Source organism: Coffea arabica, chromosome 9e, assembly GCF_036785885.1.
Source record: "Coffea arabica cultivar ET-39 chromosome 9e, Coffea Arabica ET-39 HiFi, whole genome shotgun sequence".
NCBI lineage: Eukaryota > Viridiplantae > Streptophyta > Magnoliopsida > Gentianales > Rubiaceae > Coffea > Coffea arabica.
This window is the reverse complement of record NC_092327.1, coordinates 31161012-31177201: the sequence shown is the minus strand read 5'-3', so window position 1 is coordinate 31177201 and position 16190 is coordinate 31161012. Positions and strand designations below refer to the sequence as shown.

The following is a 16190-nucleotide window of genomic DNA, read 5'->3' as shown; positions in this document are numbered from 1 at the left end:
TCTATAAGTAGAGAACGGACGGAAGCAGTCAGCTAGCCAATTTTTACCTTTTAGTTTAGTTTTTAGCCTAGTCTTTGGTTTTCTTGCTTTCTTTTCCTTGGACTGGCCTCTGACGCACGCCAGGTGTTCGACAATATTTTTCAACGGGAAAAACATCCTTTATTCCTTACTTTCTAGTAAAAAACAATGCCTTCGCAATTTATTAACTCGTGTGGTGATTTAATTATGCGGCGTGGCTAAGTCTTCCATCTAGTCAAGGGTCAACTCGACGGCGCAGTCCCGAAAATCTGTGAGATCTAATTAGTTTTCACGCGCTCCTTAATTTATTAATATTTGCACGTTGCCTGCTTGTATTTTCATGGGATTATTTTATTACTTGGATTTCAAGGGCCCGATATTCAATGTGATTTATTAATCTCGTGCCAATTTAGTCAATTAAATCCGTAATTGTTTGATTGATTAATATTAGTGGCAACTGGTGTGTTTACACATTAGGGGAACGTGCAATCTAATTTAAATAACCCTCGTAACGTGTTATTGATTAGGGTTAGGTTTTTCTGGCTATTAATGCAATTGGAAAATTAATTCCTACGGTCGTACCTAGGAATACTTTTCTGGTTAGGGGTGATTAATGGTCGTACCTTGGTCATCTATAAATTAAGGAAAAATTGGTCATTAGAGCTCCTCGATGGCTATAACTAGTCTATTAATAAATTAAGTGAACCTCTCTTGCATCAATGATCGGATAAATGGACTGTGCCTGAGTAGTTGCATCCTTGGCTAGGATTTATTTATTCTTGATTTAATTCCTGCTATATTCGTGCTTGTTAATTATTTAGTTTTAGTTGAATTGTTTAATTGCTTTTAGCTTCATTCTGGTGAAATCCCCCCTTACCAATTGGAATTTAAAAGAGACAAATATTCACAGTCCCTGAGGAGACGACCCTACTTGCCACTGTCTACTATTTAGTAATTTTTGCCAACTAATTAATTCTGGTATATCGGATTAAGCAAACTCTTCGGGAACAGGGTGAATCAAGTAACCCATTGCACACCTAGAGTCCCTGCTCCAGTACCTAGGATTAATTATTGACTGCTTTTAGTGGTGGTTAGGTTCTATTTTTATTATTGCACAGGTTCACACAAATCATGCAATTAGTCTTGAATTCTATCAAAATGAAAAGCTAATTCGTCTATTCTATTCTCAATCGTATCAAAATGATTGGATATCATATTAGCTACTTTTTCAATAACCAACTTCCAAGGTTGTTTAGATCCGTTAGCTATTCTTTCAATAGCTAATTCCCATGATAGTTTAGCTTCATGTTAGATAAATTTGGATTGAAAATCATCATAAAGACATAAAGAATCATTATAAGCATATTGATTATTCCAACCATAAACATGAAAATTATCCCAATTAGGATCATATTGATCAAAATGAGGATTGCAATGCTTAAATTGATCATAATAATCCACATTTCGTGTTTGTTATTTATAAGATGCATGATAACTTCCACACAAGTCGCAAATAACATGATTAGAATTAAAAGTATTAATATTCCTCTTTTATTCAAACATATGCATAATAGTGTCCAATTGAACTTTTAACATTATATAATCAAGTTAACCTTTAAACTACTTAAACCATCTTCAAAAGACATATTTGCGGTACTTTCTTGATTACCTCTATTCATAAATGTTTGCACATGGTAGGAGTGTATTGGCGAACTTCCATTTCTCATGTATTATCCGTCAATGTTTACTGCTTTCCTTGAATACCTAAACATACTTTTAAAGTAATTCAAAAATAAGTTTAGTCAAGAAGAATAGGTGGCTTAACACATACAAAAAACACACAAACAAAGACTCAATAAACATACAAGGAAACTAGACATAACAAACACAAGAAAATAAGTAAAATGTCTAAATTAATAAAGTTGCTCTTCACGTTGATATTGTCACAAATCTTCTCCAATAATGGCACCAAAAACTTGACGAGGTCCTACCATACACTAAATTTTAATAACCTAAATACCTAATTTTTATAAGTATACAGATCGCTTATCGAGCATAAATGATATTAGATGTCGATCCCACAGAGAAAAAAAATAACCAATTACCGGTGATTCTCATACTCCCTTATTATTTAGATTACCACAAATGCATGATTATAAATTTACACTATAAACATGAAATAACAGGAATAAAAACAATAATTAAAAGTTCCAAGGGTCATGAAATTCCCAACTACTCTTGCAAGTGAATTTACCGGTTAATTGAATTTGGCTAAGTATAATGTAATTTCCTAATGCATATGAAACCTACTCTCATAGTGAATCGGCTATACTTGTAACTAAATCATACCTATTCTCGGGGTTATGAAACTAATTACAAATTCATTTCTTCTATGAAATTACAAGGAACAAGCCACCAAACCCCTAAAGCCACACCTCTATACTAATGAGTAATCTCCCTAGATTTAGCATTTCCTTAAACTAGTGCCAAATCCCAATTTTTTTTGCAAATTTAACACCTTAAAATTATCACAATTAATGGCCAGATGATCATGATTATAAAAGCAAAAGTACTAAATAACTTGTTCAAAATAATAGAATTAGTAACTAAGTAAACATCACTAATAAGATTTAGAAGTTTCATCCATAAATCTAAGCAAAACCTTTAGCAACACATAACGAAGACAAAATCCAAACTTGTATAATAACTAAATTTAGAATCAATTACAAAAATAAAGAGTTGGCAAGGTAAAGTAACCCTTATCATATGAGCTCCCTCCTAGCCTTTCTCATCCTCCTATTTTAACTTCATCTAGCTAATACACAAGAAAGGTGAACTGATTAAGTTAAACTATCCTACATTAAGCTAAACTAAAGAACTAAGAAACTAGCTAAAATTTACATTTTTGTGGTGTTTCTTTCACCTCCAAAAGCTTCCTTTGATTCTTGAAGAATTGGTGTTTATATTGGTCCAAAAATGGTTCTAGAATCTCCATTTTATAGCTCAAAAGTCTACAAATTCGACCCTCAAAAGTTGTGAAATAATTGAGTTGAAATCAAGTTGCACAGGATACAACCAACAATTCTGACTAGGATCCCTCTAGAAATTTGCCTGCAGATACCTGACTGGATTCAATCCAGCAAAAGAATCCAGCCAGGGATTATTGAAGGGATTCACTTCCCCTATTTTGTACAACTTGCTTTGCTTCTACCTCAAATCCCTCAAGGGATTCAGCCACGGATTCTTGAAGGGATTTGGTCCAACTTTCTTTTTTGATGAGTTTCTCCACTTTCTCGGTCATGTGACACGAACAACCTTTAAAACTTGATAGGGTGTTAATTGTTGGTTATTTTATTATTAATTTCCCCCTTTATCCTCGCCAAATATTGTTTTAATTGTTAATATTTACTTATATTTGGTATTGGACTCAATTTCAGGGAATGGAGCAGAAAACTACAAAAATGAGGGACTTTTTGGAGATAATTGAGATTTCAAACAACCGGGCTCACATGGTGCTACAAAGAGATTGCATTTCCTTTGCTGATTAGGAGATTGGAGTCCTACAAGTAATAGGAAACAAAACAAAGAAGGAAAGCCTCGGTTGGTGCAGGAAGCTTTGGGAGGACTTTTGCTCTCAATTGTGCGGGGACCACGGAGAAAAGAAAGGATTAGTCTATTATTTAGGAAGAAACGTACAGAGGCTAGGAAGTCCTACTATCAATAGGAAACAAGAAGGAATTCAGAGGGTCCCATCTTTTGGATTCTTTTCTCTTCTTATTAGGTTAGAAGACTAGTCACGGGGGATGGATGGAATTAGAGGCTGAATAGTCGCAGGACTGAGTTTTTTTACTTTCGACAGTATCATGTTGGGAATTTCCTCAACAATGAAGAACTGAATTCTTATTTTTCTAGTCAAGGGGACAATTGACGATTTGGTTCGATAATTATTGTGAGATCGAATCTGTTTTAATTATTTTCTTCATTTATTGGTATTTATATGTTCCTTGATTTTAATTGCTATGGCCTTTGTGTATGATTGATTAGTGCGCAATAATTAATTATTCATATAGGCTATTTTTGCTAAATAGGGGTAATTGAATCCGTAATTGTTCGTTATCTCTACCTCAGTAGCAACTGGCGTAATTGGGTTTACGTCAGGGGAGCATATGATCTAGCTTAAACAAACCCTCGTAGCGTGTTTGTTGGTTAGGATTGGGCCTTTCTAATTATTAATGCAATCTAGAAATTAAATCCTACGGTCGTATTTAGGGTTATTTTTGGGTTAGAGAAATAGCTAACGGTCGTACCTTAGCTATCGAGAAATTAAGGAAGGGTTGGTTGTTTATCGCGTGCATGACAACTATAACTAATCTATTACTAAATGTTGGAATTATTTCTGCATCAATGATCAGTGCATGAACCATTTCTGAAGTGTACCCTTGGCTAGAGCTTCTCTTAATTATTTCTTTGAATTAATTACTTCCTGCATTTAATTTGTTTAATTGGCATTTAATCTCAAAACCCCCTATACTTTGAACTCTAGAAGAAACGAATTATCCCCAGTCCTTGTGGATTCGACCCTGCTTATCACTATCTACAGAAATTATATTTTATTTAAGCAGGTATTTATTATTGCACAGGTTTGACACCCTGTCAATTTTTGGCGCCGTTGCCGGGGACTGGTGCCAGATTAATTTGTTTCTTTTTGAGTTCATCTTGTTTTTATTTTTATTTTTATTTATTTTTATTTTATTTTTATATAGTTTATGGCTTCTAACACTCCGTATTTTGGTGATAGACTGGATTTTGTTTCCAGGGAAGGCAATGAGGCTAGTTTTTTTGCTAAGTTTGCATATTCAGAGGCACTAAACTCTATTAGAGAAAGAATGGCTGCTGCAACCTATAAAATTTGTTATGTCAGGGATCATTCAACCGGTATGTGCCCCGAATATCAAGATAATCTGAGTGTCCCACTCAATAATTATGGAGATTTTTCACCCTGGTCTCAAATGTGGTATAACCCTAATCCAAACGGGTATGATCAAGGATGGTGGGATAACTCCAGTTATAATTATACAACAGCGCCAATGAATTTTCAGCAGTATGAGTCTCAAGAATCATCATCTATGTCAGGTATGTCTCTTGAAGAAATAGTTGAATCAATAGTTACTAATACATACCGATTCCAATAGGAGACACAAATGAGGAATGAGATGATGAAGGATGCAATGAGTAATCTGGAAGATCAAATATGTCTATTGACATCCAGAATAAATCGATTGGCTTCTCAATTTGAAGAATTGCCCTCGAAAACCATTGTTGATTTTGAAGAAAATGAGAGTGCAATTTGCTTGACTAGTGATGAGGAGATGCAAGAGTGTCAAAATGAGAGATCTACAGATGCAGTTGAAAAAGAAGCCGAAAAGGAAGAAATGGAACCCCAACCGCAACCCATTCAAGTGAAAGAATCCAGTGAAGAATCATCAAATGTGGTGACACCACCTCCATTCCCTAACCCGCATTTTCTTAACTCTTACTCTATGATTTCTGTTAATGAGATTGATTTTGTTATACCGAAAGTTTTTGAGTCTCATGGCAGAAATAAGTTAAGAGTAGCTATGGTCAAATATCTTGAACCGTTGAGTGCTCTTGATGGAGGAGTGGATGAAGAATTGCGATCAATGCTTGATTATTTGGCGCCATCAACTAGTCCATGGAAGACCGTAACTCGTGTGATCAAAGATTACTCCATCTATGAGGGTTACCAGGATCACATTGAAGATGAAGCATTGAAGCGATCTACAAGATTTTATCCTCCGTGAACAAGCATAGCATGTCTAGCCAAAAACATTAAAGAAAGGCGCTTTTTGGGAGGCAACCCAATTGTTGATTTTGTTATTTTTGTGTTCAATTTCTTAAATATGTCATTTCTCACTTGGGTACTAATCACTCTTGATGTTTCCTCACTATGACCAGAATAGATAATCTTGGCGTGCCCACGCGAGCAGGGCACGTGTTAAGCATCTAAATTCAAGTCTCATGGGCAGTGGACGTTTTACAATCTTGACGTGCCCACGCGGTGTTTGACGACCCAAAAATGAATAAAAAAAATAATTTAAAAATTCAAAAAAAAAAAACTTTTTTTTTTCTTTCTCTTCAAATAGTCAAATTTTGAAAATTTAAATTCGAAAAAAAATTTTGAAAAAACATTGAAAAAAAAAACCCAAAAACTATTTTTTTTTCTCTTTTCTTTTTCTTTCTTTCTTCTTTTTCTTTCTTCCTTTCTTTTGTTTCTTTCCTTTCCTTTTCTTCTTCTTCTCCGCCGTTCCCCTGTTTTCCACTTTTCCTTCTTTTCATTCGTTCATCCGCCGCCGCCAGCCCTCCCTCCAACTCAGCTGCCGCCTGAAGCTCAGCACCACCTCCGAGCTCTACCGCCCGCGCTCCATCTCTGCAGTCGCGCGGCCTCAGCCGCGCCTCCCTCCAGCTCCAGCTTCACCTCGCGGCCAGGGGCTTCCTCGCGCGCCGCCAGCGCGCCTCCGCCGCAGACCCACGCTGCCGCCGTCCTCACTCGCAGCCCTCTCGCTGAACCTCGCCCGCGCGGCGCCACCAGCACCACAACCTGAGCCGCGCGCGGCTCCAACCACAGCCACAGCCACAACCGTACCTCCCTCCTGCCAGCTCTCCTGCTCCAGCTTGCCGCCAACCGCCGCGCGTTTCTCTCTCACAGGCCACGACCGTTGCCGCTACAGTTCCCCACTGCCACCAACGACGCCGTTGGGCAGTGGGCAGGTATCTCTGTGTCCCTCTGTTTCCGAGTTGTACTTTACTCTCTTGCATTCTTAGAGTCCGTTCTTGGGCTCACTGGAGGACTCTGTGGTTCAATTTCTACTTGAGACAGTCCGTGGCCATTGTGAGTTGCCTTTGTGCTGTCACTTTGAATTACTGATTTCTAGGAGCCATTGCTGCGATTTTGGGTTACGTCATTTTTGCATTTGACTAACATTCGGATCACCATTGCTTATTGGTTGTAATTGCTGCTTTGTTGAGGCATTTGTCTAGACACTAGGTGCCTAAAGTTTACATGTTCTTGCTTGGGGTGGCCGTTTATGTTACTTCATTATCTGTAAGGTATACCAGTGGTACTGGAACCACTATACTACAATTCTTAAATTTTCTCGAATTCTAATCGGTAGTTGCTGGAATTGCTTGTTTGCTGGGATTCTTAAAATTCTTAAGGTTTGGTATCTTGAAGTGGGTAATTGAATGTCCAATTGGTGACATTTGTTGAGTTTCACTTGCTCCAATTGGTTGAATTCATTGCTCTGTTGGGGTCCCTGTTGGTATCACTTGAGTTCTGCTTTGTTAGTTTCTGTATCGTGCTCCTTGATCTTATTTTGACTGAATTGGAGATTCAGTGCATATTCATTCAATTTGCTGTGTTGTTAGGGTACTTTTCTAGCCTTTGGGGTGCCTCAGTTGTGCATTTTATTAATTGGGTTGGCCATGTGGTTCCCTTCTTTCCTGTGCATGCACCAGTGGTACTGGTTGTGCTAATTTGCTTACAATTTCTTATTTCGACATGATTGAGCATCTGTGACTGAGTATCCTTCGATCTTGCTGCTTTGTTGGGATCATTTTTGGTGTCAATTGAGTATCATTTGGTACTTTTTGCCTGGGGTCTATTGAGCTGCCTTTGGTTGGGGTTTATTGTATTTAATTGGTGCATTGGACGGCTCCTGTGCCATTTCCGTTGCTTATTGAAGGGACCACCCAGGGGCTAACGACTGGGTCCAACTCCGAATGCAAGTTGAGAGACTGGAGACTCGAGTGACCCACATGGATGTCGACTTGCATAACATGGCGCAGAATTTGGCAGCACTCCGCCCGACCCACCCTTGTTTTGACAACTTCAGGGAAGTACCGTTGCCCTTCTCCTTCCTTTGGCTGTTAGTTTATCACATTGAGGGCAATGTGTGATTTAGGTGTGGGGGGGAGATTAGTTGGGGTGCTAGTATTTTTGTTTTTAGTTTCTAGGGGCTTTTCCTTTATTTTTAGTTAGTTTTTGCCTATCTTTCATTTATTTTCTTTTCTTTTTCTTTCTAGTGGTCAGTCCTTAAATGAATACCAAGTTTTGATGTTGGATTGTTGTCTCTAATTATGTTATTGCCAAGTTTTAGTAATAAAAATGTATCAAGTTGATGTGGTTGAGTTCAGGAACATCTCTTTGGTGAATATCAATAATTGCTTAACTTTTCCAATTTTTGGTTAACTTTTCTAGGCATAGGGAATGATTGTTGGCATTCTTCATGTAAATTGGTCCAGTTATTAATTTTAGTTCTCCATATTTGGAAATTTGAGGCTGGCTGCTGTTATTTTGTGTCATTTTTAGTTATTGTGCTATATGGTTGTAAATAAGAGTTGACTGTACTCCGCTAGTGGTTACTACTGAGTAACCGGGGATCTTCACCTAAAGTGTTGATTTTCGCATCAAAAGGTAGTAGTTGCTATGAGTATGTGGTCCCGTAGCGATTGGAGCTGAGTAACCGGGCTCCTCCATCTGGCAAATGTTGGAGTTCGTGTCAAAAGGCTCTAAGGGCTATAGACTGAGTCTTTTGTTAATTAAAAAAAAAAGAAAGAAAAAAAAAGAAAAAAAAAGTAAAGTAAAGATTGTGTTAGTATGTGAATAAGTCAGCTTGCCGGTTTGTGATCTTAATGTCGAGATTTTAGTTAATAGTTGGACCATTTGTTGATAAATGTGAGCAACCATTCCTTTTTCTTAGATCAGTTTGCCTTAAATTGGAGGAGTTGGTGGTTAGGAAGCTAACTGGGGTGATTTGTCTTTGATCTTGACCTGTGATGCTTGATATATGTTTTTCTTGGTACCTTGGCAATACGGCAGTTGGAGCAATGCCCATTTTTAAATATTGGTGTTATTTGTCGTCCCCATACTTGAGGGCAAGCATGATTTAGGTGTGGAGGGAATTGATAGGGTGTTAATTGTTGGTTATTTTATTATTAATTTCCCCCTTAATCCTCGCCAAATATTGTTTTAATTGTTAATATTTACTTATATTTGGTATTGGACTCAATTTCAGGGAATGGAGCAGAAAACTACAAAAATGAGGGACTTTTTGGAGATAATTGAGATTTCAAACAACCGGGCTCACATGGTGCTACAAAGAGATTGCATTTCCTTTGCTGATTAGGAGATTGGAGTCCTACAAGTAATAGGAAACAAAACAAAGAAGGAAAGCCTCGGTTGGTGCAGGAAGCTTTGGGATGACTTTTGCTCTCAATTGTGCGGGGACCACGGAGAAAAGAAAGGATTAGTCTATTATTTAGGAAGAAACGTACAGAGGCTAGGAAGTCCTACTATCAATAGGAAACAAGAAGGAATTCGGAGGGTCCCATCTTTTGGATTCTTTTCTCTTCTTATTAGGTTAGAAGACTAGTCACGGGGGATGGATGGAATTAGAGGCTGAATAGCCGCAGGACTGAGTTTTTTTACTTTCGACAGTATCATGTTGGGAATTTCCTCAACAATGAAGAACTGAATTCTTATTTTTCTAGTCAAGGGGACAATTGACGATTTGGTTCGATAATTACTGTGAGATCGAATCTGTTTTAATTATTTTCTTCATTTATTGGTATTTATATGTTTCTTGATTTTAATTGCTATGGCCTTGTGTATGATTGATTAGTGCACAATAATTAATTATTCATATAGGCTATTTTTGCTAAATAGGGGTAATTGAATCCGTAATTGTTCGTTATCTCTACCTCAGTAGCAACTGGCGTAATTGGGTTTACGTCAGGGGAGCATATGATCTAGCTTAAACAAACCCTCGTAGCGTGTTTGTTGGTTAGGATTGGGCCTTTCTAATTATTAATGCAATCTAGAAATTAAATCCTACGGTCGTACTTAGGGTTATTTTTGGGTTAAAGAAATAGCTAACGGTCGTACCTTAGCTATCGAGAAATTAAGGAAGGGTTGGTTGTTTATCGCGTGCATGACAACTATAACTAATCTATTACTAAATGTTGGAATTATTTCTGCATCAATGATCAGTGCATGAACCATTTCTGAAGTGTACCCTTGGCTAGAGCTTCTCTTAATTATTTCTTTGAATTAATTACTTCCTGCATTTAATTTGTTTAATTGGCATTTAATCTCAAAACCCCCTATACTTTGAACTCTAGAAGAAACGAATTATCCCCAGTCCTTGTTGATTCGACCCTGCTTATCACTATCTACAGAAATTATATTTTATTTAAGCAGGTATTTATTATTGCACAAGTTTGACACCCTGTCAAAACTCGTCAATTTTACAAACTTAAGGACTTCAATCAACATATTGTAAATTTCTTTCTTGTCCAACGATCACATTAGTTTCCAACTCCTATAAAAAAAAAAAAACAATCAAAACATGCGAGTAAAGAGGGCAAAACTCTTATTTAAGCACTAAGTAACATTTAGAACCAATTCTAGCCAAAATGGAACATTTTCTTCTTATAATATTGAAAAGTAATTAAAAGTAATATAAAATATCATCTAAATATTATACAAAATAGTCACTTATCAGTGGCAGTGAAAAAGGCAAACAAGAGTGATGAGAATGACATTAGTCAGTTTTTTAACAAAGTTTCCATACTCTCACATATAAAGCACGGGCATATAGTAAAATTGTTAGGCTGCCATCTGCAAACCGAAGTTTCAATGCTTGTTTATGAATATGTGTCAAATGGCACCCTCTCAAACCACCTATAGGATGAGCAAAATGTCTCGACGGTTTCTTGGAAGATCACTTACATATTGCTGCAGAGTCTGTAGAAACACTGGCTTATATGCACTCCCATGCTTCAATAGCTATTTATCACAGAGATATAAAGTCGAGCAACATATTGTTGGATGAGACCTTTAGGGCTGTTATTTCAGATTTTGGGCTTTCAAGATAAGTACTAATCCAGAATTTGAGTCAATTTAACCAGTTATTTTCTTGATTGGCCATGAACACCTCACACAATGATATTTTAGATTATCTCTCGATATATCTAAAGCGTGCTTAATTAAATCTCATGTCTCTCATGAAATCGCAAGCATTCAATTAAACCCTTTGTGAACTTAGATGATATAATTATGTCATACAAATTTTAACTTACTCTTATAACTAGGCTAAATATGTTCATCTATCTAGTGTGCAGTTGCATGTCACCTCTCAGCTCTACACAACCCTAGGACCATGTTCATGTTGATCAGGCATAAATACGTAATTAAAATCAAGATAGACAAATGATAGCAAAAGTCAAGAAGTTAAACTGGAAAAACTAATCAAAATTCCATCATAAAAACCCTAACCCTAGAAGTAGTTTAGTTCAACATGTTTGGAAAATTAAAATCATGAATTTAAAGAGTTAATACAATGATAAGAATAAAAGTAAGAAAACTTCTCAATTGCTCGCTCCAATTTTCTCCTTGGACACTCCTTGATTCACCCATGTTCTATCTTGATTTCTCAAGATAAAGCTATGAAGGGTGGTTCCTCTTTTTGCTGCATTTTCTTCTTGATCAAACCTCTTTCCTGCAAAAATCAAAATAAATCCAAATTAGGCAGTTTCCCGACCATTTTAAGTACAAAATATGTAATTTTCTAACCATATACCCACCTAATTATACTACAATCCACTCTTATCAAGTATCTATAGACAAGAGTCACTTGACTACATTATTAGGTGGCACATTTGGTTACTTAGATCCGGAGTACTTTATGACCGGACAACTTAATGATAGAAGCGATGTCTATGCCTTTTGGAGTGGCTCTGGCTGAATTGTTAACAGGCCAAAAAGCAGTCTCTTCCGGTAAAAAAAATGAAGGCTTGGTTATTCACTTTCATTCAGCGATGAATAAAGATCGATTGTTCAACATTCTAGTGGGAAGAGCTGCAAGCCAAGGTGAGCAAGAGGAGATTACTACCGTGGCTAATCTTGCCAAGAAATGTATTGAGTCTGAATGCACGGAATAGGTCGGGCATGAAAGAAGTATCCGCAAGACTTGACAAACTTTTGATGGCCAGAAAGAATCCAAAAGATAAAAATAATGTTCATGAAGATAATGGTTATTTAGTTAGCGAAAGGTTCTATAGCTACGAAATTGCTATAACCGCAGAAGAAGATCAATCATTCCACTCTCTGTCTATCTTCAAGGATGCTATGTCTCTCCTTATTATATTTAAAGTACCTCCAATATAAAAAAAAAAAACAGAAAAGTTTGCTTTGGTTCAGTTTATGTAATAAATAATTGAGTGAAAACAACAAATAAAAATAAAAAACCTAAAGTTTCCATTTCCCTCCTATGCTGAAATATGGTATTTTTTTTTCTGGCATAAACTCTATGTGCTTATGCCTTTTCTACCCAATGATACGAATTCAATCACCAATGAGGTCTTCTTCTTCTTTTTTTTCTTTTTTTTTTTCCTTTTTGGGGCTACTCCACCTGTTAGTAATTTCAATCACATACTGCAGATGGCCTCCAATTGTAGCCTGCACTTGCGGAAGGAAATTCTTCCCACCTTGCTATCAATGTAAAGGAAGTATCTTCAAGCTTATTTGCCTATTTTTCTTCCATGTTTCAATCAAAAAGGGAAACAGAAACATGAAATATGTATTTGGTATTGTTCTGTCGAGTTCATGTTTTTTGAATGCAATGCTTTTGGAGTTCTCTTCTTTTCATTTACTGGTAAATTCTGTATGTCCCTTTGTGAGAGAAAGCAAAGAACAAAACGTGCCTTTGGGAGAAAAAGAGAAGAACAATTGAGAATAGAGATTTTCACGGAGAGGAGAGGTGGAGACGGCGGGCGTCTGAGTTTTGAGGCCTCTTGTGAGACCTCTTTTAATGATTTTTTAACTTTTTGAGAATAGATGAAGGAAACAAATCATATTATTGTAGGGTTACTCCGTATTGGCCCGATAAACAATGATTTCTTGTTAATTTCTTAAACGTTATATACTAACTGTTATCAATATGGATCCTTTATATTTTGCTTTAATCATACTTTTACCCGTTGCATTTTGATATCGGCAATGTCAGCTCTATTTATTTTTTAAACATGTGTGCAAGGACAATTAGCACTACATTTAACCACTGCATTTTCAATGTGAAAGTTGGCTTTCCAGTGCTATCAAATGCGACAAGGTTGAACATATATATGAGTGAAGTCATACATGCAAATTGTGGATCAAAAACTACTCATCAGTATCTTCAGTAATTAAATCAAATTGCAAAAATCAGATCTTTCGCTTATTGAGCAATAACCATCCTGAAAATTTTGTTTATCTATTGACCCTTCCTTTATTTTCCTCAGTTGTTCAAGTTCAGCAGCTATCTCCTTCATGCCTGGCCTTTTCCTTGCATTGAGTTTTAGGCATCTTTTGACAAGCTTAGCAACAAAAAGAATTTCCTCTTCTAGGCCTTCATCAGCGACAATCTTGTCCAAGATTTCAAACAATCGATTTTCCTTCATGGATGATCGAAACCGGATAACCAAACCTACATCAGATTTATCCGAAGAGACAGCCTTTTGGCCTGTTAGAAGTTCGGCAAGAACTACTCCAAAGGCATAAACATCACTTTTATCATTGAGTTGCCCGGAACGGAAGTACTCTGGGTCTAAGTAACCAAATGTGCCTCCGACTAGTGTAGTTAAGTGTGTTCTATCAATAGCAACTGATCGTGACAGCCCGAAATCGGAGACAACCGCCCTGTAGTTCTCATCTAACAATATGTTGCTTGACTTGATATCCCTGTGAAAAATGGCCGTTGAAGCACATGAGTGCAAATAAGAAAGAGCTCCAGCAACTTCAGCTGCAATACGTAAACGATTCTCCCAAGTGATCATTCCAACATTAGGGTCATCATGAAGGTGCTGCGAAAGGGTTCCATTTGACACAAATTCATAAACAAGTAATGGAACTTCAGTTTCCAAACAACAACCTAACAATTTCACTACGTGCCTGTGATTTATCTGTGAGAGAATAAGCACTTCATTGATAAACTGCAACAGTTGATCCCGGTCAATTTTGTTTGATTTCTTCACAGCTACAATAGTTCCATCTGACAGCATTCCTTTGTAAACAGTTCCAAGCCCTCCTTTGCCCAGAATACGACTTTCATTAAAATTGTCGGTTGCCTTTTCCAGCTCTTTTGTGACAAAAAGCCTCGTTTCAAATACACTTCCCTTACCTGATGATAGCTGCTGCTGCAGCAATCTCTTGAAGAGTTTCTTTTTCGCTTCTTTTTCTTCTATTTTTTTAAGCTTTCGGTGCATCCAAACACATGCAAAGACTAATATAAGAAAAGTAGTTGCAATTCCAATGCCTGTACAATAAATTATGATTGAGAGGAGGAATATCAAACAAAAGTACTGACAAGAAGCGGGATTGAATAATGTGAAAATGTACCTAAAGAAATGAAAATGGCCATGGATCGTTTCCCTTTGTCTGGTAGTGGTATGCATGCATTTGATAAAGTACCAAAGTCTTTCTTGTAGTAGCCTGGACGACAGGTGCAAACGTAGCTGCCTGCAGTGTTAACGGATATGGCATCCTTGGGGCAGTTATTCCTTTTCGGAACTTGACACTCGTTGATATCTGCAGTCAAGTTTGGCCACAGAAAAAAAGAGGAACAAAGTAATCAATATTATATGCAATCTTTCACCTATTTCTAAACTTGTGCAGATTAGACCAAATGGCACTCGACATACCAAAAGTCACAAGAATAATTTAAGGGTTTAAAATCGGAGAAAGTCGTTCCAATGTAGTGCTGTAAAAATAGAGAATAATTATTTGATATCAACATCCAAGCCGATCCCCTATGATTGGCTTTTTCTTCCCCTGTATTTGTGTATGTTGTTCAATCTTGAGGATAATTATTTGATATCAACATCCAAGCCGATCCCCTATGATTGGCTTTTTCTTCCCCTGTATTTGTGTATGTTGTTCAATCTTGAGGGTAATTTGCACGATTACATATGGGGGTTCTAAATTTTGATGCGGTCTTCAGAAAAGTGTACAATACATTGTGTTGAGTAGAGGTTAGTTTTCCGTGGCGGCTATCCGCTTGGTTGAATAGTTGTAATTTTCCAAGAATTTCACACAGAATTGATATCTTTTCAGATTATGCAGAGAAAAGTAAACTAAAATTAATCCCAAAACTTTGCTGAGAGGACCTATGGAACTAACTGATCTCTTGAAGAAAGAACTTCACACATTGTTGGTGGTAATGTCTAGGGACAGTTATTTGTTTTCTCACCTTATGTTCTCCCTAAATACAAAATCTGCCTGATTTGCATAAAATTTTTGATACGCTAGCTATAGAACTATGACCTTGTTACAAACTACCTAAAAAAGAAAAATAAATCTTCTGTTGCTAGCAAGAAGAAAAAGAAAATGGATAGACGAGAGTAATTGCGTACTTTCGGCTTCCTGTTAAGATTACAACAAATCATGTTAGTAAGATTACCTTAGCAAAATTCGAATGTGAGCCATGACTACCTTAGCAAATCATGTTTTTTTCCTATCTGAACTTACTCTTCCTTCACATTCTCTCTCCTTCCAAATTACTCCAAAACAAAAATGGAGAAAGAAGAAATCCATTACGTACCTTTGCATCCATTAGGCAGATAAGGATTTCCTTGGTAACCTCGCAAGCAAGTACACAGTTATCCAACTCCTCTGGTCGAATTGATGCACTTACTATTCTGGCCGCATACATGATGTCCCCTTTTCACCGCGTCATGGCAACTGATATTTCCAATTCCCCAGTCAAGTACAATTGGAACACTGTAATCGTCATCGCACCTGGAAATGTTAAACCTACCAAAATCATTGAAATCCCTTTTAACAATCATGGAGAGGCTGCAAACAGCAGATTTCCAAGATCTATCTGCAGTATTCATGGTAAGCACCATAGTTGAGAAATAATTGAATTCTTTTGCTATAGTGGTCTGCCAGCATCCATTTCCAGAGCAAGATGAAGAAGTAGCTGTTTGATTATTTTGTGAATCCAAGCACAGAGATGGACATCCGCTGATGACCACATTTGTGTAGCAACATACAAGATGTTCTTGTTGTGCTGAAAAAGATCAAGCTTCAGTACATGAGTTCCCAGAGTTCAAGG

General features: G+C 37.0%; 1 protein-coding gene across 1 annotated transcript; it reads right to left on the bottom strand.

Moving 5' to 3' along the window:
• Positions 1-13281: 13281 nt before the first annotated feature.
• Positions 13282-15981, bottom strand: LOC113709882 (putative wall-associated receptor kinase-like 11). Its single transcript, XM_027232728.1, has 3 exons — positions 15768-15981; positions 14546-14662; positions 13282-14390 (listed from the first exon to the last, which is right to left on the bottom strand). The coding sequence occupies exons 1-3, from the start codon at positions 15979-15981 to the stop codon at positions 13282-13284; spliced, it is 1440 nt and encodes a 479-aa protein (XP_027088529.1).
• Between the last annotated feature and the right edge of the window lie 209 nt (positions 15982-16190).

Excerpts from the sequence above, each read along its gene's own strand:
- LOC113709882 (XM_027232728.1), bottom strand. The coding sequence starts at position 15,981 with ATGGTGCTTACCATGAATACTGCAGATAGATCTTGGAAATCTGCTGTT. Across the intron at positions 14,663-15,767 it reads TCATGTATGCGGCCAGAATA|ATATCAACGAGTGTCAAGTT; the intron begins GTAAGTGCATCA and ends ACTTGACTGCAG. Across the intron at positions 14,391-14,545 it reads CTACTACAAGAAAGACTTTG|GCATTGGAATTGCAACTACT; the intron begins GTACTTTATCAA and ends TTTATTGTACAG.